General features: G+C 38.1%; 1 protein-coding gene across 3 annotated transcripts in view; it reads right to left on the bottom strand.

The window, feature by feature from the left end:
• Window positions 1-26,265, bottom strand: part of TJP1 (tight junction protein 1) — a 198,704-nt gene that overhangs the window by 151,571 nt on the left and 20,868 nt on the right. For 2 of the 3 annotated variants that reach the window (XM_075714664.1, XM_075714665.1), the window contains exons 1-2: window positions 13,289-13,455; window positions 4,167-4,299 (exon numbers count right to left, since the gene is read on the bottom strand). In XM_075714664.1, the coding sequence (XP_075570779.1) occupies window positions 4,167-4,299; window positions 13,289-13,455 (300 nt within the window). Of the gene's footprint in view, window positions 1-4,166; window positions 4,300-13,288; window positions 13,456-26,265 lie in introns of those variants that run through there. The other variant, XM_075714663.1, reaches the window with a different exon arrangement.

The following is a 26,265-nucleotide window of genomic DNA, read 5'->3' as shown; positions in this document are numbered from 1 at the left end:
CAGTCCCAAAATGCACCTGCATCCCAACGTGACCTTCAGAAGCCCTAGCACTGGTGCAGCACTTGAACAGCTTGAGAGCCACATGCAGCTAAAGAATCAAAGGTTAGTCACATCTTACCTATTGTTATAAATAGATTGTAAGGTCCTTGAGAGTAAACACTGTGTTTGCACAGTGCCTAGTACAAGAAAATCCCTCTTGATAAATTGGACTCAGAAGCGCTGCTGCTATACAGGGTAGCTTGTGCAAAGCCAGAGTTTGTTTCAGTGTAATAAACATTAAAATATGTATGTAACGAACATTAGTACGACAAGCTCATTCTACAAGGTAGTATGTATTCCACATCTTCCTCTGAGAGCTGATAATCCTACTCTTTCTCTTTTCTCCCAAGTTTTCTGCAATGTGGAGTAGTTCTGCAACATTTCTGGGCTGCAGATAACCATTTACCAATATTCAACAAAAAATACAGATATGTACTACTAAAGCTGAGTATTTCAAGGACTAATATCTGGGGAAGCATAGCATGATGATACTCCTTAAAGAAGAACTGAAGGGCAATAAAACAGGTTTTACTTAGTTTGTGGGAACACGTCCTAATCTAGACTAAGCGGTAGCACTAATAAATGGAGAGGATAAAGAAAATAAAAATGATGAAAAAAGTTGAAGACAGATATACTTTTTAAGGGAGCTGCTGTACTATCACCCTGTGGCTTAACATTATTTCACCACTTTATCTTCTCGCTTGCTTTCTTAGCAAAATGGTAACGACAGGCATCACTATTACAAACTCCAGTATCATCCACTTAAGACAGCAGAGGTGTCACTAAGAAATAAAACCCAGATTTTGTCAGCAGTCCTGCAGACTCCCACCACCTGTAATCAGGGAGAATTTGTATCTCCTAAAAGGATGTTAAGGACACTACCATGTGAGCCAGCTATGGGATGGTAACACAGGTATGCAATGCACCAACCAGGAGTTATATATGTGCTTTGACAGTCTCTCACAAATGCCTGAGGCTTGCAATAAGTTAATTGCAGCAGGAGTCCATCCAATAATGAGGTTTTACAGGCAAAGACCTCTCTAGCATTCTTAGGTATATCATCCATATTAAGAGCTACAGGTATAACTAAAAGACATTAATATCACAAACTTCAAATTTCATTAACTTGGGTAAACAAGAAAGTTGGCAGCATTATGTCTCAGACAACGCTCTGAAGGTGCCCGTGGTATTCCCTCCAAGTCACTCCTTGGCCTCTGCTGAAATTTTACACATGCAATAGGCTCTTCCCTGGTTATCCCCTCCCTTGCAAAGAATAACCCTGGTCTTTAATGAGCCTCCCAGCTTAATGCAGTTCCTGCAACTTATCCCCTGCCATAGCTGAAGTCACCGTTAATTTAGTAAATACAGTATTTTTGTGTATTGAATTTTTACATGTGCATACTGCATGGAAATCCAGAACTTTCCCACTGGCGACACATTTCTTCACACTTGGAGAAAAGAAAGCATAACTTATTTTTTTATGTCTTTCTGCTGTTAGGATTTGTCCTCAGTAAGAATTTGCTTAGTGACAGGGAACAAAAGGTTTACAAAAAAAGATCAGTTTGGGATGCACATAGGCATTACTCATTTTAAACTGAAATCCAGTAACATTCAGAATTATTAATGGATCTCAATCTCATTACATGATGAAGAAAGCCAACAGTTCACTGGATGCTCAATTTACTTTTCTTTCAGCGTCCAAGTTATCCACATATTTAAATATGAAACTTTTAATCTGTGGTACATAAAATGGATATACTGCAGCATAAAACAGTTGTAAAGAGAAAGTTTTAAAAAGCTCTTTCCTTTCATCATGTAAAAGAACTTCTCACTTCTGCTAAATCTTTTAGTTTCAATTTTATTCTAGCTGCCAGCACCTGAGCTTTTTTACTAGAAGATGATGCTTAACATGAAAAACATTCAGTTCTGGGAGCACTCTGGAAAGATTTAGGCATACTAACTTCCTCAATTATTTCTTTAGATCTATTTTTAATCATATTTTTAAAACAATAGAAGTACCATTATACAATATCAAGAAACGTTTCAGTGTGATTCTAAATTATGTAGCAACAAGGAAATCCATATTTATAACTCTGATTTGTGTGCTTAGCTATTTAAACTTGTATCATCCTCTAACATGAGACCTCAGAATAAAAGGTGAGCTTCCTTTCCTGATCCTAATTATCAATACTTAGCTATTAATACATGAATTTATACATATACATGTATGTGCTCTACTACATTTGTATGCTACAGATACAGACATGCCCCATTATTATCTGTCTCAAATCTCTTTGCAAAGGTTCTATGCCATGCAAAATACTCTTTTTACCGTTGGCTATAATATCTTTTTCTTTGAAGGCCCCAAGAGTAGACACAGATTTAGATAAAACTCCTTAATAGGACCACACAGATGAAGATCCATATAGCACAAGCTAAAAATTTTGTTTCAGTAATCTCATTCCCTAAGGGAATTTTTAACCTTCGGTAAGGTAATTACACTGATATCACTGCTGTGGTAAGAGTTTGCATAGACACACCAAAATTAGCTTTAAATTAGGGAGTGCGAGTTACTGACAGCACAGAACTGAGCACAGACTCACTGCACAGGTGTTTCCCCAACTACGGGACCCAGCTTTGCAGTACCCACACTGCTAGAAATATCTGGATGCCATACAATACACAAAACCTCAAATCCTTGCTACTAATCTCATTACTTCCTTGAACAGCAAACAACAAGCTCTTTATCCCAAAGATAGCATTACAAGACTTTGTAGTTAGAAACAAAATAGTCCTGAGACAAAAAAAAACCCAAAAAACAAAAGAACAATTATACCATTGGCATCATCTGTAAAAAACATCCCACTAAATGATGCAACATACTCAAACCACTGTTTTACTTTAGATAAAGATGTTTCCCCAAATTGCACCTGAACATTTTAGTTATATTGTTTATATTACCATATAATGCCAGACAACATCGCCACATCACTATTGATTTGTACATTTTTATAAAGATCGCACGTACTTCCTACCTACCTCTTTCATCCTCATATTTAATAACGGGTTTATAATTTAACATATTCTTTGACGTTATTTTAGTATTTCAAAATTACATGGTTACTTTATCAGAATATAATTTGTTTTGGCCAAATTCCTCCCAGTTAGTTGAGAAGTATAGCTTCTAATGGTTTTTCAGTAAAGAATTTTTGAAAACATACTGAATTTAGGACTATTTCTAATATTTTGTAAACAGTATAAATAGAAGGAAATCTACCCCCATGCCCCATACTCTTTCATATTAACAATTTCTTTTCTTCCATTATTTGAATGTAAACAACTACTCCTGAACTAAAAGTTGTGTAAAAAAACTGTTCCAGTTTTCTCTCTCAATTCAGCTAAATCTCTAAAGAATCACAGAATCACAGAATGGTTTGGGTTGGAAGGGACCTTTAAAGGTCATCTAGTCCAACCATCACCTACACAAATATACCAAAGCATCACCTATACAAATTCTTTGAAACCATGATCACATTGAATTTTTTGAAACTGCACGACAAACGTATCTACACCCTAACCAAAAAGAAAATAAACATATACCAGCACTGCTTAACTATAGTAAGATAGCATCTGTGATAGTAGCTTTTAAGTGCTATAAGCACACACATCTTTTAGGAACATTTATTTCTTTTTCTAGTACTCTATTATAGCCACATACGACTGAAATAATTTTGTGGGTTTTGTAAAAAATAATCTGGTTTACTTTAAATGCAACTTCCAAAATCTAAATATAAAACCAGAATTTGAAAATATATTTCATTTTTCATATTTACTCCATTTCCAGTTAATTTCTTCACCTTATGCAGGCGGCCATATTAAAATCTGACATCAAAATTTATATCTAATGGTTACTGAAGAACAAAAACATAGTTATGCATCACTCATTATACAAGCAACATCATTGTTGTTAACATTTGGCAGCGTAGAACCGCAATTACAACATCATTAAGTACAATAACTTTTCTAATTCTGACAAAAAGATAAATCCAATGCAAGAGGGACAACTGCTTTATTAGCAAGATTCTCATAACTTCATATAGGATAAATGTAAAAGATACGGTACTTACAGTGAATTCACAGAAATCAATGCTATCAAGACTTTTGCTTCTGTGTATTCGCCCTTTTATTCTTCTTAAAGACGGCTTTCCCTGACTTACACTACAGGTAGCACCATTGGGATTTTCAGAAGATGGAGTTACCCTGCCAAACAGAGAGCCACATATCAAACAAAGAATATATGTTTTTGTTGAATGTTTGCTTAAAATAAAAAAAAAAAATTACAAAGGAAAAAACATTGCCATGCTACACAAAGAAGAAATGCCATTCCAAGCTTTAGTTTTCAATCAGTAAGTGCCAAAGTAAGACCACAAAAGTATGTAGAAATCTAGCTCCCACCAATCCACCACTGCTTGCAGATTTAGTCAAAAACCATATTGTAGTCATCATTTTTGTACCAAAAAAAAGACAGATTACAGAAAAATATGTTTAACTTCTGAAAAAATAAAAGGAATATTTTTCTCCATTAATTCAGTGAAAAACTGAGTCCCGTGATACATGCTGATGGCTGTCAGTTAAATCAGTAGGAGCCTGGCAGTATTTGGCTTTTGACCTTTTCCAGTTTGAATGCTAATGGTACTTCAGCTATTCTAGCAATGTATAACGATGAACAATAATGAAATGAATAGGATCTGTTAAAGTTATAGGGGTAATATATTAAGGAACTACACTTTATAAGATCTTTCACTATAAGGTCTTTCATCGTAGTCTACACATAGTCCTAAGGAGAGTCCATAACTTAAATATTTGGAGTAAGCAATCCATATTTCAAGGAGCTTGTTGGAAGTTGCTAATGAGTACAAGTAAGTGGGGTTAACAATTAACCAAATGTATTAAGGTTTGTGAGGTCAATATCGTAAATGCAAAATAGTCTCGTCAGTCTGACACCACATTAGAAAAAGGAAAACTGCATTCCAGCAAATATTCTCACCAAGAATCACCTAAGAATGTAAAATTCTTAATGTGCAGATTTACACTTGTTTCATATAATTTCACAACTGCAGCATAAGAGACCTCAAAAACTAGCTTGAATGAGAAATAATACATATTTTTTTGCATTTCCCAAGACTTTGAACAGCAGTTCAGTGTTTTTCTCTGTAACCATTAAGATTCCTCTCACAAAAAATATTTAAGTACGCGTTTTAAGTTCTTTTACTTAGAATCAATGGCTTTGGTACGTACATAAATGTTTTTACAAAAAAAGAAAGGTGGAGATGTCTTATACATACGCCGATATCACCAAAAAAAGACACTGCATAGAACGGGCCACGCTAACACTTGAAATACAAAATTCAAGGTACAAAATACAATAACCACAGGCTGAATACACTTATTTGATTAGCAAGACTCCTCGGTCTACACAGCTTCATAGTCAAGATAAAAGGTCCAAGCGCATGTTCATAGGAGGCTAGGGAGAACAAAAAGTTGCAATAACCAAACTTGAAATGAAAACACATCTTTTCAAATCTCTTATTCAATTTATAAAGACAAAGCTGGTCATTTTTTGTGAATTACTGTGATTACCAAATCAGTATTTTGTTTTCAGATGCCTGAGTGTTTTGGTTTTTACACATGCACACAGAGACACACATGAACAGCTTGCTGTAAGTTCTCTTGATAACACAGTAATTTGTTTTAGACTTTTTTTCCCTTGGGTTAATTTACTGCCAACTTTTAACTGCAAAGATAAATAAAAATTTCTAACTGAAAAGATAACTATAATATTCAGACATTTTAATTACATTATAAACTTCCTGCTGAAACCGCACCAGATTTTTTGGTATAATTATATATGGATTAAATCCTGAGAAACATGCCCGGCTACTACAGTAACATATTTGTTCACAGAACAGAAACTGCAAAAACGCCACCGATTCCCTGCTAAAATGTCTTAAAGAATTACCAGGCCAAATTTCCAAAGAAAGGCAACTTCTCAGTCTCAACTCCTGTTCCACAGTGTGACACATATGGGAATAGTACATTTCTATTGTATGAATGTATCTTTTGTTACCGAGCTCTCCAAACATCTCTGATAAAGTTAATCCAAATGTATGTAACCATATATATTCCGAGTCCATGTCAAATGCAGCTGTTGGAGCCCAGAGAGATCCATTGTTTCAGTACAGGTAGAGGTCTGTACTTATTCTCTCTCCAGAAAATCCTTGAGGGCTGCCTATTTCATTACTTATCACTTGGGTCAATAAATCTTCACGTACATCTCCGGCAACTTAAATGCTTGGTACATTAGACTTTTTCCTTATACTTAAGAGAATTTTTTTTAAATGGCTGTAAACTGCATTGGGCTTTTCTTAATTCTGAACTGTATTTCAAACTACTTATTCTAGGGCCTTACCTATAAACGTGCATTTCTTTAAGTTGCAAGTCTTTTAATGTTTTATGATACTGAGAAGCCTTTATAAAAAAATAAAATAAGAAAAACCTCACATGAAAGAAAAACAAGTAAAAATAACAGGCTAATCAAAGTTATGTAGTTTTAACAAAGAACTAAACTAATGATATGTTTTGAAGGCACTTCCATTTGGGAACTCCACTCTTTAAAGCCACTAGAAAAAAAATGAACTTGCTGCCTCTGGAATCCATCTATCGTTTCATTCTGCTGGGGAATAAGTTATGGCTATTACTTGTTAGCTTCTGAGATTCAGAAAAATGCTTTTAAAATCACATTTAATTTTCAAAATATAATTTTATGGGAAGAAATATCACAATTGGAAGATTCCCTTCAATCCTTTATAAAATCACTAATTTCTAGGTGTCTTTACAAGAAAATAAAGTATTATTTAACCAACCAAAGAAAAATCCAATCAATATCATTACTGAGAATCTGAAAGCTTTGCACTGTATTGTGCACCAAAGGAAAGATATGAGGCAAGATATCCCTATTTACAGAATCATGGGGTTTCAACTCTATGGTTGATGAGGAAACTTTGGGACAAGTGCAAAGAAATTAAGTATCAGCTTCTCCAGTGCCTCTGCTACTCCTACAGTTCTAGCAAAGAGAAGCAGTAACAGAACTGAGACAGACTTGGATCTATTTCACCCCATCTTCTCAGAATGCTGGATGAAGCAATGAAATTCTCAAGAATCCATTTCCAGTAACACCCATGCAGTACTGCAAGAGGAACTCTTTCAAGTACTAGAAATTTCCACCAGGAATACAACTCAAAAGTTAAGTCTAGAAAGTTGCAAGATAAACATGAGTGTCAGCTTCAGTGAGTCCAAATTCATGAGACAAGGTCCAAAGTGCTTGTGTTTGACTTGAAACTAAATTATTCAAAAATCTGAAAAACAGCTTTTTAAAATCCTTCTCACTTTTGAATCTTGCTTTGTGCTCTCAAAGGGTTCATTGTAATCAGGGAAACAGAGTTCATTCTTTTTGAACGAATATTGAAACTGTAATGCAATATTCTAAGGTTCTGTCATCTGAACTTTTAAGTTTAAAGAAATTAATTTTTCATTAAATTTACTACATCTGATTATGTCCTTTCATCTTTTATTTGTATTGCTTAATTAATAGAAAATGAATAAGTGAATTGCTAAGTCACTGGTTGTAGTAGTACATGCATCAGGGCTATAAAGGAATTATCACAGGTTAAAGCAGAAAGATTTGTAATAGCCCTTGTAAAACATCTGCAGCTCATTAACTACTTCAAGGCAAGTACTCTTGAATCAAAGCCTAAGAATGATATGTTCAAGGCAGTCTAAAGCTTTAAAAAGAATATAGCATCAAGATCTTTGCAGAGGGCAAACAATTCCGGATGCCTTGTTTGAAATGTGTTGTTTCTGTTCAAAGTATACATTTAACATTCTGGAAACATAACACCTTTCTAATGGAGCTTATCACAGGAATCCTAAATTAAGGCACCGCAATTCATTCACTTTTGGAAATTTTAGTCAAGTAATTGAACCATTTTGTAGATCCCACCTGGAGCCTGAAGCCCTTATTTATTATCCATAATTCTTACAACACTTTCATTGACCTTGACTGGTTCCTGATCATATATCACATTACATAACCTTGACTCCAGATTATTTCTCTAGTTTGTAAAATAAGCAAAAACCTTAAAATTTCAGTATCTGTATTACACTGACAAATATGCTAGCCTAACAAAATCCTGGGCAACAGTGACTTCAAGGTGCAGCATCACATCAAGGGCTAATGACTTCGTACACATCATAACACAATGAGACGGAATATTTATAACATAACATTTTTATTAATAAAAACTGTATTTATATTCTACTTGCACATAATTACTATTTATAACAACCTTCAATATTACCCAACATGTTTTTTGTAGTTAAATTTTGTCTGAGATGACTAATGTTATTTTCTAGACAGACCAGTTAGATTGAACATCTTTTAAGAACTTTAAAAATTCTCTTCTTGTTTTGTGATTAGAGTTCTGAACAATTTTATAAAAGACAACATCAGAATATTTAAAAAACAAGCCTTGAAATGACACATTTTCTGTATTTGTTTTCTGAGCGTAGTATTGACGCTAGAGTTAATGAAGAGAGGACAAGTTTTTGACAACTGTATAGCCTCAACAAGACTTATAAGGGTGACATAATTATTACACTTATATACTGCAAGTTGTTTGCCTATATTATAAAAAAGGTACTTCAAGCAAATTATTATTACAAATGGTTTCACAACACACAAGTCAAACTTCTTAGAAACTTCTACCTCTAGTAGTTACACAGATCTCAGTTGAGAGATGTATAAAATTTCCATAATTATATATCCTCCTTCAGAAGACAGGCTTCCTCAATACTACAGAAAGTGAGGACATCAGCTGGACTCAGCTCAATGTGATTAGTATGCCTTCTAGCTCAAACATAAGGGTGGAAAAGCTGAAACTTACTCCCACTGATCAGACTGGGAGATCTAACAGTTATAGTTGCTCAATATTACTATTTGTTTGGGAAGAAAAAAACACAAGTTTGAAACAATGACTAGGGACACTGAGCAGTCAGCTGCTATGCTAAATTCTTGTGCACCTCTGCAAGTATCTTCAGTTCTAAGCACAGTATCCTGCCTTCATAAGAAAAAAATGTATTTATGAATTTGCAACATGAATAAATCCTTACAATGGGCTAAACTGAAATTCTTATCCCCACTTCAAACACATATTAACAGGAACCAGTAATCAAAAATAGAAAACATCCATTCAGAAGATCTGTATTTTTCCACATAGTTCTGTAGAGACACCCAAGAGGTTCAATCTTTGATGCTTTCTTTCTCCTATACTAAAGTGACATTTTCCACTATTTGATTATTCTAAATATGACTCTACTTGGAACATAAACAAACAGTGGCACTTCTCTCCCTAGGGATGGTCCTAATGATAAAACATGCATCCTTCTGCATCCAAGCCCCAGCCTGAATACAAAGACTGTCACTCAACAAAGCTTTTTAGATTGGTGCCTAATTCCAGACATGCTGGTTACTCCTCACTAATTTCAAATAAGTTTACTCCTATGCTTGAAAATAAATGTGCCTGTGCAATATCTTACAAGAAGCAGCTATCATTTAACATCCAGGCTTCTGTCTCGCACATTCTTTTAATAATAGCACCAAACAGGGGAAATGGATCCTGTCAAAATTCCAATTCTGTAGTGCATTGCATCTGCATTCTTTTCTGTAACCTAGATTGCCTCAGACAACTACCAATCATTCTTAAAAGATGCAGGAAATGTAAATACGGAATAGCCTCAGCCATTTCCGTAATATTCTTCACAATGAAAGCTTATCACTAACCGAGCTTTTTGTCTTATTTCATGACTCTGCACTCCCTTGCACCAAGGGGAGCAAGCCAAAGCAGAGGAAGCCTTTCAAAGCAGAGACGAGTGCTGTAAGAAACAGAAGGGAATACTGGTGAGAAGAATTATTAGAGTTGCTAGAATATCCTGTTCCTTTTGTTTGTTTGTTTGTTCTGGTTTTGCCTGCTCCTTCTTGCAGCACAGAAACATAATATTCAGTGTGACAAGAAATTATGGTCTACTTGTGTAGTTCGCCTTAATTATGTGATTGAGCATTTCCCTACTGTAAAAGCATTCAGGTTGCACATATTGGGATTTCAGTAAACATTTATATCAATTTACTGTTTCAAGGTGCTCCCAGGTCAGCAATTAGTTTTTCTTGAGCACCTTAGCAAATGCTAGTACCTTCTGCACTCTACCTGTATTAGCAGCACTATGGTGGTGGGTTGTGTATCCAAATACTATCTCCCCAGCAAGATGATTAAAAACATCCTACTCCTCTCATTTAGGTTCCTACATACTAGATTACAATGCTGCACAAACACAGGAAAGGGTCTGAATCAGCAGTTCAGGACTCCAGCAACTTCCTCCATCACCGAGTCCAAAACTCTACTGCCCCACATAAACCTCATCATAAAATGATCAAGTTCCACTTTAAACATAAGTAAGTTTCTGGCTCCACCACTTCCCACTGTAAGCCTGTGTCATAGTTTCCTTCTGTTTGTTCAATTGTCTGTTTTATTCCCAGCTAGTTTACACCAATTTATTCTTAACCCACCATGAGACATCGGTGTCCATCTTTTTTTATTGTCATTTGTAGCTCTGCTTTCATGCATCACGGAATAGGACTTGCATTTTGGGGGAGAAGTGGGAGAAAATTAGAGTGACAGATGCTCTATAAAGAAATAAAACATTGCTGTTACCTTTTTCATTTTCTTTCAGTAGGATTCAGGTGGATTATCTCCACCAACAAAAATATGAGTATTTTAACCCTTTTCTATTAAATCATGTCTTTGCTTCCACTTACAATATGTATTAACACATCAAAGAATTTATGAATCTGATCTCTTAAACAGAATGTTGAAAGTTTTTAAAAATAAGTAAATAAAAAGAGATTAAAAAGTATCCTCTGATTATAGACTGACTTGATCTACACATTTTCTTTAGGTGTTTTTGAGATTTCCAGTGACACAGTACTGGAATACACTTTTGTTTCATGTGTTGGAAATATACACTAATATTGCATTGATTTCAGTAACAGCAACATACTCTTCTTCACTACATAATAGCATGTCACCTATTAATAAGAATATCCCAGAGACATGCTTTCAAATGCTCAAGCAATTCATACATCTAAAGTTAAAAAAAATAATTATTATTTTTCCTTAACACTCTTAGTCAACTAAGTCTTCACACAGCATTGCAGCAACATGATGTCCAGTTACGAATGTTATGAAATGCAATGCTTACAGTATGTATTAGTGGGGATCCACTATATTGCTTTGCTGTACCTCAAAAAGCACAGAATCTCACCATGAAACTAGGCAATATAGAGCTGATCTAAGTCCAACCAAAGACAAAGTAGGAGTTGGATCGGGTCCTTTCAGACTTACTTTTAAAGTATGAAAATATATATAGCTTCACTGTAACATGCCAGCAGAGAAAACATTTCCAAGGAGACAAAGGAAGTATGAAATAGAACAATTGTTATCATTATATTACCCATAATTAAACTCCTTAAAAGAAGTAACACACTAATACATACACTGCCGCACACAGACAGGAGTGGCATTTGGGGAGAATAAAATAGGTATGGTACACTTTATGTAACTTACATAATCAAAATCAAACCACTGAATACACTATAAAAACCTTTGATTGAATTTAATAAAACTTATCTGTATGACAACATATTATTGTCTAAGACTACATTTGATTTTGTACATGACAGTTAGGATGAACAGATTTGCCAAATTGTGTTCTTATCTGCAAGGAATAGCAAGATTTGGAATTAATGACAGAAAGCTTACTAGTCCCACATCATGTTTCTTCAAGTGATGTATTTCCTTGACACTGTCTACACTAGCTGGCAATGTGGAAAAAAAGAAAAAAGAAAAAAGCCCCCACATTCTACAGTTCATGTAAGGCCCAGCTTTATTACAACTGAAACATGCCTATTTGTGAACTATCTATTTTTAAATGAAATGACCTATCATGCCTTCTGTGACATTTTCCTTCACTAGCAACGTGTAAGTACAGTGAAAGAAAACCGTATGACCATTACCACCTAAATACCGCTCTTGGTCTTTTATCGATAAGAAATTCTCAGTGTACAAATTTGTTCTTGATATTTTCCTCCCAGAAAATCTGACTTCACAAGTTCACAGATCTTCTCCTTAGAATTTCTCCTGATGATGACACACATCCCACTGCTTCGCTCAAGCTAACAGCAGGCTCTTACAAGTCCACGAGTGACCGGGTATTGCAGTGCCATATGCTTGTCGCTGCCCTACTCACCCACATTACACCATTATACTTTAATACATTTTTCATAATATATTGTTGATTCATCCAGAAAAATCAGTTCAGCACACAATCAGTTCAGCACAGAAACAGTGGAAATAAGTCAGCAGAAAAGCAGGCTTTAAATAAAAATGATCAGTATGTATGAACAGAACTACCTCTGTCGCTCACTAACCTATCGGATTTGTATCTCCCCTCTCCCGTTTTTTTAAATACACCTGTCAGCAGAAGCAGGGGCTGGGAAACCCAGAGCCCTGCTCTCCGCACAGCCCGGGGCGGGAGGAGAATGCGCTGCAGCCGGAGGCGACGCTTTGGGCTCTCAGGCCCGCGGCAGAGCCTGCCCGAGCTGCTCCCGCGCCCCTCGGCTGAAGCTGCCATCGCCGTGCCCCGACAAGCGTCCGCCGCGCCGGCGGGTCCCCCTCAAAGCGCAGGGCAGCTCCCGTGAGCCCTGAGCGGGAACCACGCCGCCAGCCGCGGAAAGCGCCCAGCCGGTGTCCGCCGGCGGGCCCGAGGGCGAGCGGGCGGGCGAGGCGAGGCGCGGACAGCTCCTCCGGCACCGCCGCCGCCGCCTCCCGGCGTTTTCCACACGGCTGGCGGTGAATTCGCCGGGAACTTTCCGCCCCGGAGGTGCCCGCCGGGAGCCGCAGGCCCGCTCTCGCCCTGCGCCCCTCACGGCTCTCGGCCCGGCGCCCCTCACCCCTGAGGGGGCGCCCCCCCCCCCCCGCGCCCGTCCCACCGCGGCCCGCGCTCGGCCAGCGCAGCGCTGCGCTCCCCGCCCGGCCCGGCCCGGCCCGCAGTGCCGCCAGCCCCGTTTGTGCCTACTCACCACAGCTTCCTCTTTAAGGGCATCAGACTGCCCCTGTTGGAGGCGGTCACCCCTATGGCCATCTGCAAGACAGTCAGGTATTTCTGATACTTCATTTTGCCGTCGCCCCCCCTGTCCCTGCCTCGTCCCCGCCGCCGCCACCGACAGAGTCTCTCCAGCCGCTGCATGCAATCATCAAATTTTTATTTCCAGGCATCTGCCGTCCCTGCGTCGCGCTTCTTCCCCTCCTCCTCCTGCCGCGCTCCCTCTCTCTCTGCCCCCCCGGCTCACGCTCTCCTCCTCCTCCTCCTGCCGCACTCCCTCTATCTCTGCCCCCAGCTGACGCTCTCCTCCTCCGCCTCCCGCCGCGCTCCCGCTATCCCCGCTCCAGCTGACGCTCTCCTCCTCCGCCTCCCGCCGCGCTCTGCCCTGCCCTCCCCTCCCCCGGGCCCGCGCTCCTCTCCTCCCCCCGCCGCCCTCGCGCTCCCCTGCTCTCAGCCCCCCGCACCTCGCGCTCTGCCCCCGACCCGCTGCGGGGCTCCCGCTCCCGCCGCCCGCCCCGCTCCTGCCCCCGACCGGGCCGCTCGGCCCCCGCTTCGCCTCCTCCTCCTCCTCCTCACCTGGGCTGCCTGCTGGCGACCGCCTCCCCCCCGCGCTAGGCCCTCGGCCTCCCCCTCGCCCCACGGGCCGGGCCGGGCCGCTCCTCTCCTCCCCTCCCCCCCGGGCCAGCGGGCCTCCCCCGCCATCTCCGCCCGCTGCCGGGGCGCTCCCGCCCCGCTCCCCTTCCCGGTTATTACCTGGGCTAGCCCGCCCCCGCCCATGTAGCGCAGCTGCCGCGCTGCCCTCCCGCCATCAGAGGGGCGCCATGCCGCAGCCCGGCTGTCGCGCAGCGCTCCCCGCCGCCTCGCTGGCCTCGCCTCTCATCCCATTAGCGCCCAGAATAGCCCAATGTTATTTTAATCATCTCCCCCCCCCCCCCCCCAGCTAACAATGTCGGCTGTGGGTTAGCGGTAACCAAGCTGCGGAGGCAAACGCCTCACCACCCGCCGGGGTGGCCCTGTGGAGGCGGTGAGGGCGAAGGTGAGCGGCGGGGCGGGGTGAGGTAAAGGTGAGCTGAGGATGAAGGTGAAAGGAGGCGTGAGGCGAGGGTGAGGGTGAGTTGGGGGTGAAGGAGTGAGGCGAGGTGAGGAGCGGAGGCGGGCGACCGGCGGGACAGCGCAGCAGCCGCGGAGGCGCTTCCCGCCCAGCCTCCCCGGTGAGGCCACAGGGAAGAGAAGACAACACCCACCCCCCCCACCCCCACCCCCTTTTTTTTCTTTCTGCGTGAGGAAAGCAACTAAAGTGTGTTTGAAAATAAGATGGTGATTAAGCCAAACTAGAAGTATTAAATGTTTTCAGAGGGGTGCCCACCTTCTGGCTACTTCAGCCAAAATACCTGAACACATAACTGTATGGTGGCCTTAGGTGTGACACAATTATCATTACAACTTTTAATCTGTTTTCTGTCTTCCTCCTCAAGCTCCGCACTGAGAGCAGCAGAAGACTGTGGCGTTTGACAAGTGCTTCTGGAATTAATTCTAAAAGATGGTACCGTACAATCAGAGACCCTCCTCAGTGCAAACATCCCTGAAATGAAGGGTAGCACTTAGCTGACACATTGATCAATAGTGGTGGGAAATATTTTGGCTAGAGATATCCTGTTTAAGTGTGTACGTTTTGCAGAATGCAGATATGAACAAATCCATGCTGAAGTGACAACTTTTCATTAAGATGCTGTAATGTAAATAGTATGAATTGTAATACTTACCCAGGGCTGAGGTCCTAAGGTGGCACTATCAGCTAGGAAAAATACTGAGAACAGCATTGTCGCTTTATGGCTCAGAGATGAGCATTTCAGTGATGATTTTTCTTCTTTTTTTGTATGTAATATACAGCTCAAGACTGTAGTAGGCTACATTCTACCTAGGCCTGTTCATTACGCAGGAAGCAGAGAAGACAAATATATTACTTTCAAGCACAACAGATTTTCATTAGAAACGTAATAGTTGTATTACTATAGTTAATGAGATAAATGGCTTTGCATTTTCAGCCAAGAAATCTGAGATGTATACAAATGTCCTGAAAGTGTGTCACAAACGATTTAAAAATTCAAATGCCAACTTGCTGCCCGGTATAAGCCTGCACATCTAGAGCCTCAGGATACCATTAATGGGTTCTTTGTCTTTGGAGATACCAAGCATTGAAAGCAATGAGGGATGGTTAACTTGAAATGATTAGGAAGGTTAAGGAGGAGGAATTAATTTTTGTACCTGATGCTAGTAGCGTACTAACTGGAAAGTCTATATCTTCTATATAGATAGAACATCAAATCAGTTTGAAAACCTGTAGAGATCTTACCTTGCCTTAAAAACAAAAACTGTAAAACCAACACATTGCTTTCTCGTTTTGTGTATCTAGTCATCGTTAGCTGACTGAAAAAACGCTTGTTGCCCACGTAAGTTATAAGAGAATTAGTGTGGGCTGGATTTTATTCTCACCATCATTAGTAGAATGCTAGCTACATTGTAATTGAAATATTCATTTACACTTCAGCAATCCTATTAAAATCATTTACACCTTGAAATGGTAGGAAATGCTGACTAAAAGAATGATGAGACTGTATTAGTTTGAATGTCACATTTTAGTTTTAATGTTACACCTGTCAGAAAAATACATGTTATTCTTATCTCATATAGAAATTGTTGAAAGAAAAATTTGGTTGTAGTGGTAGAAATTTCATAGATAAGACAATCTAAGGATACAAAGGAAGCAGAGTTTATTTGAAAACTGATAAACCTGGAAGAAGCAGGTAAGCTTTCAGAGTTCTTTACCTTGTAAAAGGACTCTCTATTAGTGAGTCCCAAAACATTGCTTTCCCATTTTACAGTAGCAGGTTTGGGACATAAATTTATTTTAAGTATCTATATATACAAGAGTTAAGAAATGCACCAACAATACCTTACATGAAGACTTACGATGGAGCCTTTTTGTATATTCAAATCTTTATTCAACTTCTTTAAAAGTCTGTAATGTGATTCCTATTCTTAATTCAATAGGAATTCCTAAATCTATTTAAATTTGCAAAATAATTACAGTTATTCCAGATTTAGCTCTATAGTTTCCAATGATTATACTCTTATCAGTGTGGTATGAACAAATTAACTTGTTTTGTACGTTTAAGATGATATCATCTTCCATACTTCTTGATGTGCATTACAGAGACAAAAAACGGATATTAATGAAGAAATTTTATCCTCTGATTTCAATTGGCATTATTCTGTTTCTTTCATACCTCTTCCTCCTTAGTCCTGCTCCATTATATATGGCCTTTCAGAACATCTTACTTTAAGCACCTATGTTTTATATAGCTGCAAGAGTAAAAAGATCCTGTCTGTCTTGCCTTTCGAATGAACAGCCTATTTTTAACAGGAGTCAATCATCAGTTTCCAGATTAGGATAAGCATCCAGACATCCCACTGTTAGTTCTGAGGCCCGTGTGGACCCATTGGCTGAGCTAAGTCCAAAATTTATACAGTAGATATCCCTGCAAGAGAGACAGTCTGATGATATTTGCTGTTTTCGATGCAAACTCATTCTGTCTGACAAGATACACTCTCCTTCACTACAGAAAGCTGAAAGCTGCTTACATTTTTTTGAACCTAGTGTGCATTTTAAAAACAATTTAATTCCTGTTAGATTACTTCAGGTTTATATAGTTGTTTCATAGTTTTTTTCAGTACAAAACCAAGCAGAACCATACTAATTTCTTAATTTTATTTGCTTAGGTAACTTAACTGCAGACTTCACCTCAAAACAAACTCTATAATCTATCCACTGCTAACAGTCCCCAATGCCCCTGCCTCTTCTGAAGCCTGTCCCCACAATGACCTTCCAATGCACTTCTTGGCTCAGAAGAACAGACTGCTCTTTCAGACAGTTACAATACGATGTGTGACTAGCTGCACTTGAATGGATGTGTGGTTGGCACAAGCTCTGCTCATGATAGTATGTTTATACTAGGACAGTGATGTATCTAGAAGATAGACGGATGGACCCTGAGAAGGTGGAGTTTAATGACAGTGTGTGTGATCTAATCTTGGCCAATGCCTTGGTGTTTCTAGGTGGAGAGTAGGCCGTCGTCAGCCATGGGAGACTGACTGGCTGCAACTTAGAGGGTGCCACTGAGGCACTTGTACATTGGGAGCTCCCGTCGACAGCTAAGGATAAGGGAGTGTAATTGTGGTGTAAGGCTGTTTTCATCCGAAGTTGTGCCTCTCATTTTTTTTCACCCTTAATATTGTTAGAATATATATGAGATTCCAGGTAGCAAGATTTTACAGCATTGTTTACTTCTGCGGATTTTAGATTTTATTTCAGTAAGCCTGTCACTAGAACAGGGATTGCGGAACCTTATCTTGCTTTCCTTTATCATTAGCCCGTCACACATACCTGTAGTGCCAGTTGTCACTAGGTGCCATCATTTTCAAACTCCCACTTGCATCACTCAGTCTTGACTGAGCTCACAGGAGAAGGAGAAATTTAGGTCTGACTCAAAAGACTTTTTGGAGACATTACAGAAATGCACTTTTTAAAGTCTTGGCTATGCTTAAGTTAGTTCAGATAATGTAGTTTTTCTGCAGTAATGTGAGGAAAAAGAAACCATACCTTCAACTGGCATAGCTGTGCTAGTGAACAAGCAAAAATATTCTGTTTTGCTGATGTAGCTTATTTTGTTCAGCAAACCTGCATAAGCCACACTGTCTGGCAAAAAGAAAAAAATAATCTTAGCAGAATAAATGGCATCTGTATTAGTACTGTAATGGCTGCATCAGCAACTTTTGGGGGTAGATTAGACCTTGATGACGCATTTTAAGCCTTTGATTGCATTCATCTTTAGGTTGTCAAAATTGTATTAGAACTAAAGCAAACATTAAATAAACTTGTTGCTGGTTTTATGGCATATTAAATAGTATCTTTTATTTGCATTTTAGAATAGTTTTAATTTTAGCTTTACTCTGCATGTAACAGAGACTTTTCGTAACGTTACGTTGTCCATTCCATGTAGTTCTCAATACTGTGCTACTGTGTATGCTGAAGAATTAACATTTTGTTTATTCCTAGGATATACCTGTTCCCCTTGCTGACTTTACTCCAGGGATTGATAAAAAAAATCCTGATACACATGCCATATTCTATGCTTCTGTGTCATTTAATATGATTTGAGAACTTTTTATTACACAGTTCAGTTGGTAAAGTGGCAACATTCCAGAAACTGATACAACACTGACATTAAAACATGACATTAGATGACTGATCTCCATCTCTACTCTAATCTAAATCTTCCTGCTTACTAAAGAAGGTTCTTTTTCTGCAGTCATTGTTAGTAATATTTTATTCTGTTAATTTGTACAGTTACTCAATTATAGTCATAATATTAATAAAGATTTATGTTAACTAAGAGCATTAATGCAGATCCTTCAGGCAAGAAAGCTACTGAAACACTTTCTTGCCATTTCAATGTCATGTGTAAGCTTCATACATCTTCCATTTTCTTTCCAGAAAGAAAAAGAAAGGGATCATACCTGTCAAAGGCAAAAGAGTTCCTTAGAATCTATAAGTATGTCAGATGCAGTGACTCCGGGAGTTATTTTTTCCCCTCCTCAAAAGTAAGAAAAAAGTGTGCATGTGTTCTTGTGTTTCCTATCTATGCATTTACAGTACATAATTCTGTGACTTTTTCTGATGTAGTAGGGCTTTTCTATACCCACATTAATGTATTTATTGTATATAATGCAAAGCCTTTTTTTGGTCTATTACTGTTTCTTCCATAAATTCCATGTTATGTGAAGATCTATAAAGATACATACAGTACCATCATAAAAAAGAAACAAAAACACTCAGAGGAATTTTCCTATCACACTTCACTGCACAATTGACCATCTGCAAAAGGGGAACTTTGAATTCACATTTCTTTGAAGTGTCTTCATGACAGGCTAGCTTGACTGGTGGTAGAAAACTATGGGTCTAAGTGGGTATGGTAATAAACTGACACAGTCATTTAGAACTAACTTGCATTTTCTGAAACAGTTTACCTTGGTCATTCATTTGAGCTGCCAAAATAAAAAGAGGTAAATAATTTTGCTTTGGAAGGAAAGAATGTTCACCGTGTTTTCTCAGAAGAAGAAGAATACTGAATAACTAACTTTTATTTGACTATGGATTATCAAGAAGAAAGGGTTTGCTAGGTTAAGCAATTGAAATATTTACAAGAAACTTGCAAGCAAGTATCCCTGTTTCACTACAGTTAGGGTTATTTATCAATGGCTTCCTGTACAAATAGTGTTAGTGCTGTTCTACCAGGTCTGATGTGGAGCTGCTTTATACTATTACTGTCAAATTTTAGGTTAATGCAAAAATAAGAATACTATTAAAGTGAAGAATTCAGGCTAGAACAAAGTGGACTTGTGCTGCCACTATCCAGTACTTTTACATTTACCCTTTTCTTGCAAACTTGTAATTCTAAGATTTTACTCTTAAAAAAAAAAAAAAAAAGAAAAAGAAAAAACACCTTAAGTCAAAATTATCCAAATATCACATTATGCCTGACAAGCATGACCATCTCACAGGATAAAATAAGCTTAATGTAGAAAAAAATAGGCATATGCATGAGTTCCATCAGTGCTCTCTGATACAGCTTATTCATGTAGAAAACTACTGGAGGGAAGAAATAGGCAAGCATACAATGTGAATGTGAGATGCAAAAGAAAAAGAAGCGTAAGTAACATCACTTCCCAGAAAAGATTCTGAGAAATAGATTGCCATCTGCAACACATCACAATCTCAGTACACAAAGATCTAATTAATTAGTCTTGCTAACTGCGTATTGCTAGAACTGTGAGAGTATGTAACTCTGAGGTGAGGTATGAGCAGACCTTGCTATCATTCTGGGATATAGAGTCACCAATAGCTTTCATTTTTAGATGTTATGTCTGATGAGGAAGCCTCCAAGCACACAATATTTAAGAGAGAAGGAAAGATTGTGAAAAGCAGGGGATAATGCTGGTTCCCTGAAGCAAGGGTGTGGAATTCTGAAGAACAAAAATCTGGAATATTGGAGGCTGAGAAAAAAAAAAAATGTATATCTGAACTGTTGTGGTAGACATGTTATAGAACCACTGTGAAAAATTGGGAATGAGGACCAATTCGTAAGACTGTAATCAGTTGTCTAGAAAGACTACTTCCTTACATTTCCTTTACATTTTTTTAGTTGAATACTGAGTTCTATGCATGGTAGCTGTACACATGAGGATAAATGGATCAAAACAAGAGAGTATTACTAAAATGTAAGGAGCTTCTCCTGCCAAAAATTATACGCATGCCTCATTTTATAAATCAGTAGTAATTCAGGCCGTTATTTAGCTTCATTAATATCTTTGATTAAATATTGATAGGACTGTTTCCACATCCATGCGATACAAAGCCTGAAGGCCAACTGGATGTTTCATCAATGTATTGCAATTGTTCAGAATCCTAGTTGAAGACTGTTTTATATGTCTAGTTTTATATTTGCACGCTTACTACAAATATGAAAACCATTTTTCACTTTCAGGAAGAAAGCTGTTCTCATTACTATGTATATGACTGTTAACGTTATACTATTTTAATCAGATTACTAGTACAATGAAAATTAATGTAATAGGATTTACTATAATTAGAGGCAAGTATACAGCATTCTACTATGAAAAGAAGACAAAAATGTTAGTGGAGCTCATTACAGGGATATTGTTTATGCTAATTATTCAAATTTTTTAAAATCACACCAAACCTGATTTTAATCAGATTTTTTTTTTCTTGACAAAACTTTAACAATTCAACACAGAAGGGTTAGTAACAGTCAAGTATTACACTTGTCTAGGACAGAGAGAAGTGGAACTACATACAAACAGAAAAAAACTAAAGGACTACAAGCTACTTATTTCATTGTCCTGTCTGAATAAAAAATAAAATGAAAACAAAGAGTATAAATGATAAAATAGTGATAAACAAGATTTCTACAACATGGGTGAAGGAATTTGAATTTATGGTTTCAGGCCTGTAAGTGCTCAATATTTATCAATATTAATACATACCAAATGTTCCTGTAATTCCAGTGTAGGGAAACGTACATGAAATTTTGGTGCAGACTGCAGATCTGTTTCCCAAGTGATTATACTGTTATTATATACCTGTCTCTTGTAAATCCCAATAGATCATAAAATTTAAGATACATACAGTAAGCCTAGCAGGTAGGAATTAAAAAATGAAAAGCTAACCAAAAATGATAGCTAAACCTAGTAACAAAAGTTTTGATGTTGCAGGGAACTATTTTTGTGAGTATCTGGGACTACACCTGGTGAAAGAATCAGCTTCAACACAACAGGTTGAAGGATTGTTTCCTACAATGCCACTTTTGCTTTCATCAGTAATTAGCTCATGCCATGCCCTAGTGACATGGTATCCTATCCTATTGGAGACATTTGGTTAGATTCAAAATATGGGAGCAGGTTACAGTTCATATCTACAGAATTTTCAAAAATCCAATATGACTATTTTCAAGAGTAGAACCTATTCATGCTGTTAAGAGTGCAAGATCTGGTCTTTTAGTCACTGAATTTTTAATTTTAAGAAAACAGCAGAGGTAGCATTTGTAACTTTCCAGGGAGATAAAGTTCTCCCATTAAGTGTGTGTGGGTGTTTGGTGGCGGGGGTAGGGGGGGTGTATATATAAAAGAAAATATATATATGTACGGAAGATAGAAAAATCAGCTTAAAGGAGCTCTTGAGCCAAAGTTTTTAAAATGTTTCCATTTCAGAGAGCCTAACTTCAGACAATATACTATATGTCTGACTGGGTATCCCAAATCCTTATTCAACTTTGAAAATATTGGTCCAAATAAATATAAAATCTTTTTAATAAAACAATGTGATAAAAAATTTAAATATGTCATTAAAATAATCAACAGCTGGATCACATTCTTTCAGGAATATGGAAATTAAGCATATAAACCATTTTTTCTCTTTAATTTCCTTCAAGACCATCTAATACGAAATAAAGAACAGATCTCTTCATTCCAGATACAGATGTTTTAGAATATCAAGCTTTTTTTTTTTTTTTTTTTTACTTCACTGACTACATAAGGGATTTACAGTCCTCCATCTTCTTTTACTAACTGGTGTCAAGACTTTTCCAGACTCCAGTAAGTTATTTATAAATGATAAAAATTCCTGTGCAGATAAACAATCTTGCTACAAACCCGATTTTTATAATAAATAAGCAATTTTCTGTCCTCTGCTTCAGAGAAGACACAATCAATTCTAGATTCTCTTATACACTGCAGTTATTGCTACTTTTGGCATAGATGATCTGGCTCCAAATTTGCTGTGAGTAGACCAATTTTTTTTTTTTAATTGCCCCAGTATAAAAATAAAACTGCCTTTATGGCATTCCTGATGTTATACTATCAAATTGCATAAGGCCTTACATTCTGGAGAAAACACATCAACAGCAAAAAGGAAAAAGGGGAGAATTAATCAACTTACTCCTCTTCGCTTAACACAGAGCACAAAGTTTTGGGTCTGAGGAGTTGTGGGGTGTGAAGTGTTTTCGTTGGTTGGTTGGTTTTAAGCAAAAGAATAAGGTAAAGTAAATAATGCACTATTAAGATTTTGTCTGGTAAGGTAAATAGACTTAAATCACCTTTTGCTGTTATGGCAGTTTATATAACATTTTTTTGATCAGTTCAGTTTCTCTTGGTTGGTTTTAGACATTAAAATAACAGAAGTATGTACAATACTGTTGTACAAGATTTTATTCATCTAACTTAAAATTGATCATTGCATTAGTACTCTACAATACTGAAATATTTCTACTTCCTAACATGTTCCAAAAATGAATCAGCAAAAGATTTGAAATGAAGTTATATTTTAATACACTCTCTGTCCTTGCCCTTTGCCTCTTATTATTTAACATTTTTGCTTGGAGCATCTGAAGAAAAAGCAAGACCCTGTTAGGGTCAGGTGTACTCAGCTGGCATAAAATAACAAGGCCACACTGAAGTCATCATTTTATACCGTGTGAGGGTCTGGTAGCGTAGTTTACTCCATACATTTCGGTGAGCGCTGGAAGCAATATTTCTAATGAGTGTTTTCCTGGAGCTGACCTGGATAGTATCTGTTCTGAGATCTGCCATGCTGTGATCTGCACTGCTACAATGCCAGCATACACCACGTTAACAGTTGCAGTGTAATTACCCTTCTCAGTATAACCTACAATCTTTTTTCTCATTACGCACTAGCAGGTTTGAGAGCTTGCTTGCCCTCTTGCCAACCAAGCAATTTACCTACCATCTGCATGTGAAGAGCACCCAAGCAATTATGAAACTGTCTGGTTCTTACTCAGCACTGTGTATTTTTGGGAGCTATTCATTGGCTCTCCAATCTTCGGAGCAGCAAGAGAGGATGCAATAAAAATGAAAATAAAGCTCTGGGTTTTATTATTTCAGTTTTAGTTAAAGAACCCTACTTTTTGATTCTGTGAAGATTCCTCAATAATATACAAAGGACAAATTTGGAAGATTAACTAAAAAAGCCATATAGAGAGATCTCTCCTGGCACCCTAAACATCTCTGCAAATCTGTTCATTTTGTTGCAGCAGTGCAAACTCTTCCTCAGAACCATCTGCACCACTACTGAGATTTGAAAAACAGAACACACAAAAAAGAGCATTGCTTAATGGATAATGAGCAAGGGTGCTCTCAAACCCACTGCACTTATCTTCAAGCCAACTGTCCAAGCAGCTAGAGCACATATTAATTCGTCTCACTCCCAAGTGAAAGATACAAATGCTACAGGAACTCCGTTCCTTTCTCTGAAGAAAATCGGCTGATTTCTCACATGAATCTAGTGTGATATTCCTCCTCCAAAACTGCCTGGACCTTCATGACAAACAAATAGAATGAATAAAGCAGTCACCAAACACGAGAACAAATAAATAGCAGTGAATATTCAAATTAAAATAATGAACTCAAGCTTCATATCTGCTCATGTAGCCAAAAGTGATGATGTTCCACTTATTGTGAGTGACCTCGCAGTAGCTGGAGATACCCTTTTGCAGCGCTGACAGTTTGAATGTGTACCAGAGTACACTGAGACTAAAAGAAAATGCACAGATCTCTGTAGAAGACAGAAGACATAATGTTTGCAGGAACAAAGCAAAAATACCCCACTTGCAAGAAGTCACTGCAAAACACATTCAGTCTGGTGATCTGTGCGCATCATTGTGACAGCGGCAATAAATCACAAGCTCTGCAGCTGTTTAGAGGGAAGGTTTCCTATGAACCTGAAGCCAAAGATTAAGGTGGGTCACCACTGTATTGGATTCATTCCTTTCAATAGATAAGTTTCTGGTTATCTTATTATGCAAAGAACATACATACCATCTGTCTTGGGCATTTATGAAATGTTATTACTGTGGTATCTACACTGTGAACAGAACAGAAATAGTCTCTGCTCTTGCCTTCCTGTATTTTCATGTGAACACATCTTTTAAGTAATCTCTGTTATTTTTAAATGATATCTTCTACTGCAACTTCTGAAAGCATCTCTGTCTTAGCATTGTGCTGCACCTTTTATCTGATCAGGTGATGCATGAAATACCTTCAGTTCCCACTGACTTCTGTAAATTTTGACAACATAGTGCTATCCTACCAGAATAAAACTTTCAACTGACTTACACAGCTTTGATCCCAGCAATTCCCAATGGGTGGAAAGCAAACTAAGAAAAATCATCCGACATAGCAGCAGGATAGAGTTGTCCAGTAGCAAGGAAGAAAAGTTCTATATAAGCATCCTAATGCTATTCTGGCTGCAAGGAATTTTATTCTTTTGATGGATTTAAAATCAGAATAGTACCAATGTCATCTCTCAGTTACTCTTCATCCTACTTGATGCAGACATCTGATGTCCCCTGACAAATCTGATGCTCAGCTTCTCTCTGGTGAGTTATATTACAAATACAACCAAATTCAAGGTCATAGCTAAGAATCCGAGTGAATGTGATTAAATTAAATATAATGCATAGAATCTCATTCCCATTTCTGTCATCTTCAAATTTATGCGAGCCTCTCTGAAGGAGTATCATGGTGAATAACACCAACCTTGAGACTGATGAATTTCTAGGGGAGTTGGCTACAAGAGTTACCTGAACCTTCATAAAATCTTAAGATTTAATTTGCATTTTCTTTGCCATAGGTCTTTTACAGTACAAAGAACATCAGTTAGAAAGACACTGCTTTTCTCTTTGCAAATGCATTGTCATACTACTGTACAAATAACATTTATCTGTTAACACACCTAACATGCACCAATGATAAACATTAGTGTTCTGGCATATAACATTATTTAAAAATCATTCCACTTCTAACCTACAGTACATACTCCTATGGCCTTTTGTCTCAGCTTGTGTTTCTCTGAATCTCATTAGCGTGCTTTATTCTAGCAACCAGCTGTTTGGCCTTTGAACTTAATTGGCCTTCACTAGACAGAACAAGAGGAGAGTATTTTCTGCTATTTTTTATCAAGACCCCTTGAATACACATTCCTGTTCTTCAGCTATTTTCTGGCTAACATTATATAGAAAGAGGCTAGTAAGGAAATGACCCATATAAAAGCCCTGTAGATTTCATCTTAGCTTCTTCTGCAGGTCCAACATTGAAACATCTTGAGACATTTTCAGAGTCTGTTGCTAGCTTTTGATGTGCTTCCTTTTTTGATGCTTCCCCCTCCAATATCATAAGCATCATTTTTCTTTGCAGTCTGCGGGAAGTGTTCTAGAAACAACTAAATTCATCTATCACCTACGCAGGGTGACAATGCTGTCTTCCATTTGTTTAGCAGCAGCGCTGAAGTTACTCATAAATTGT

Source organism: Pelecanus crispus, chromosome 7, assembly GCF_030463565.1.
Source record: "Pelecanus crispus isolate bPelCri1 chromosome 7, bPelCri1.pri, whole genome shotgun sequence".
NCBI lineage: Eukaryota > Metazoa > Chordata > Aves > Pelecaniformes > Pelecanidae > Pelecanus > Pelecanus crispus.
This window is presented reverse-complemented; position numbering and strand designations above follow the sequence as displayed.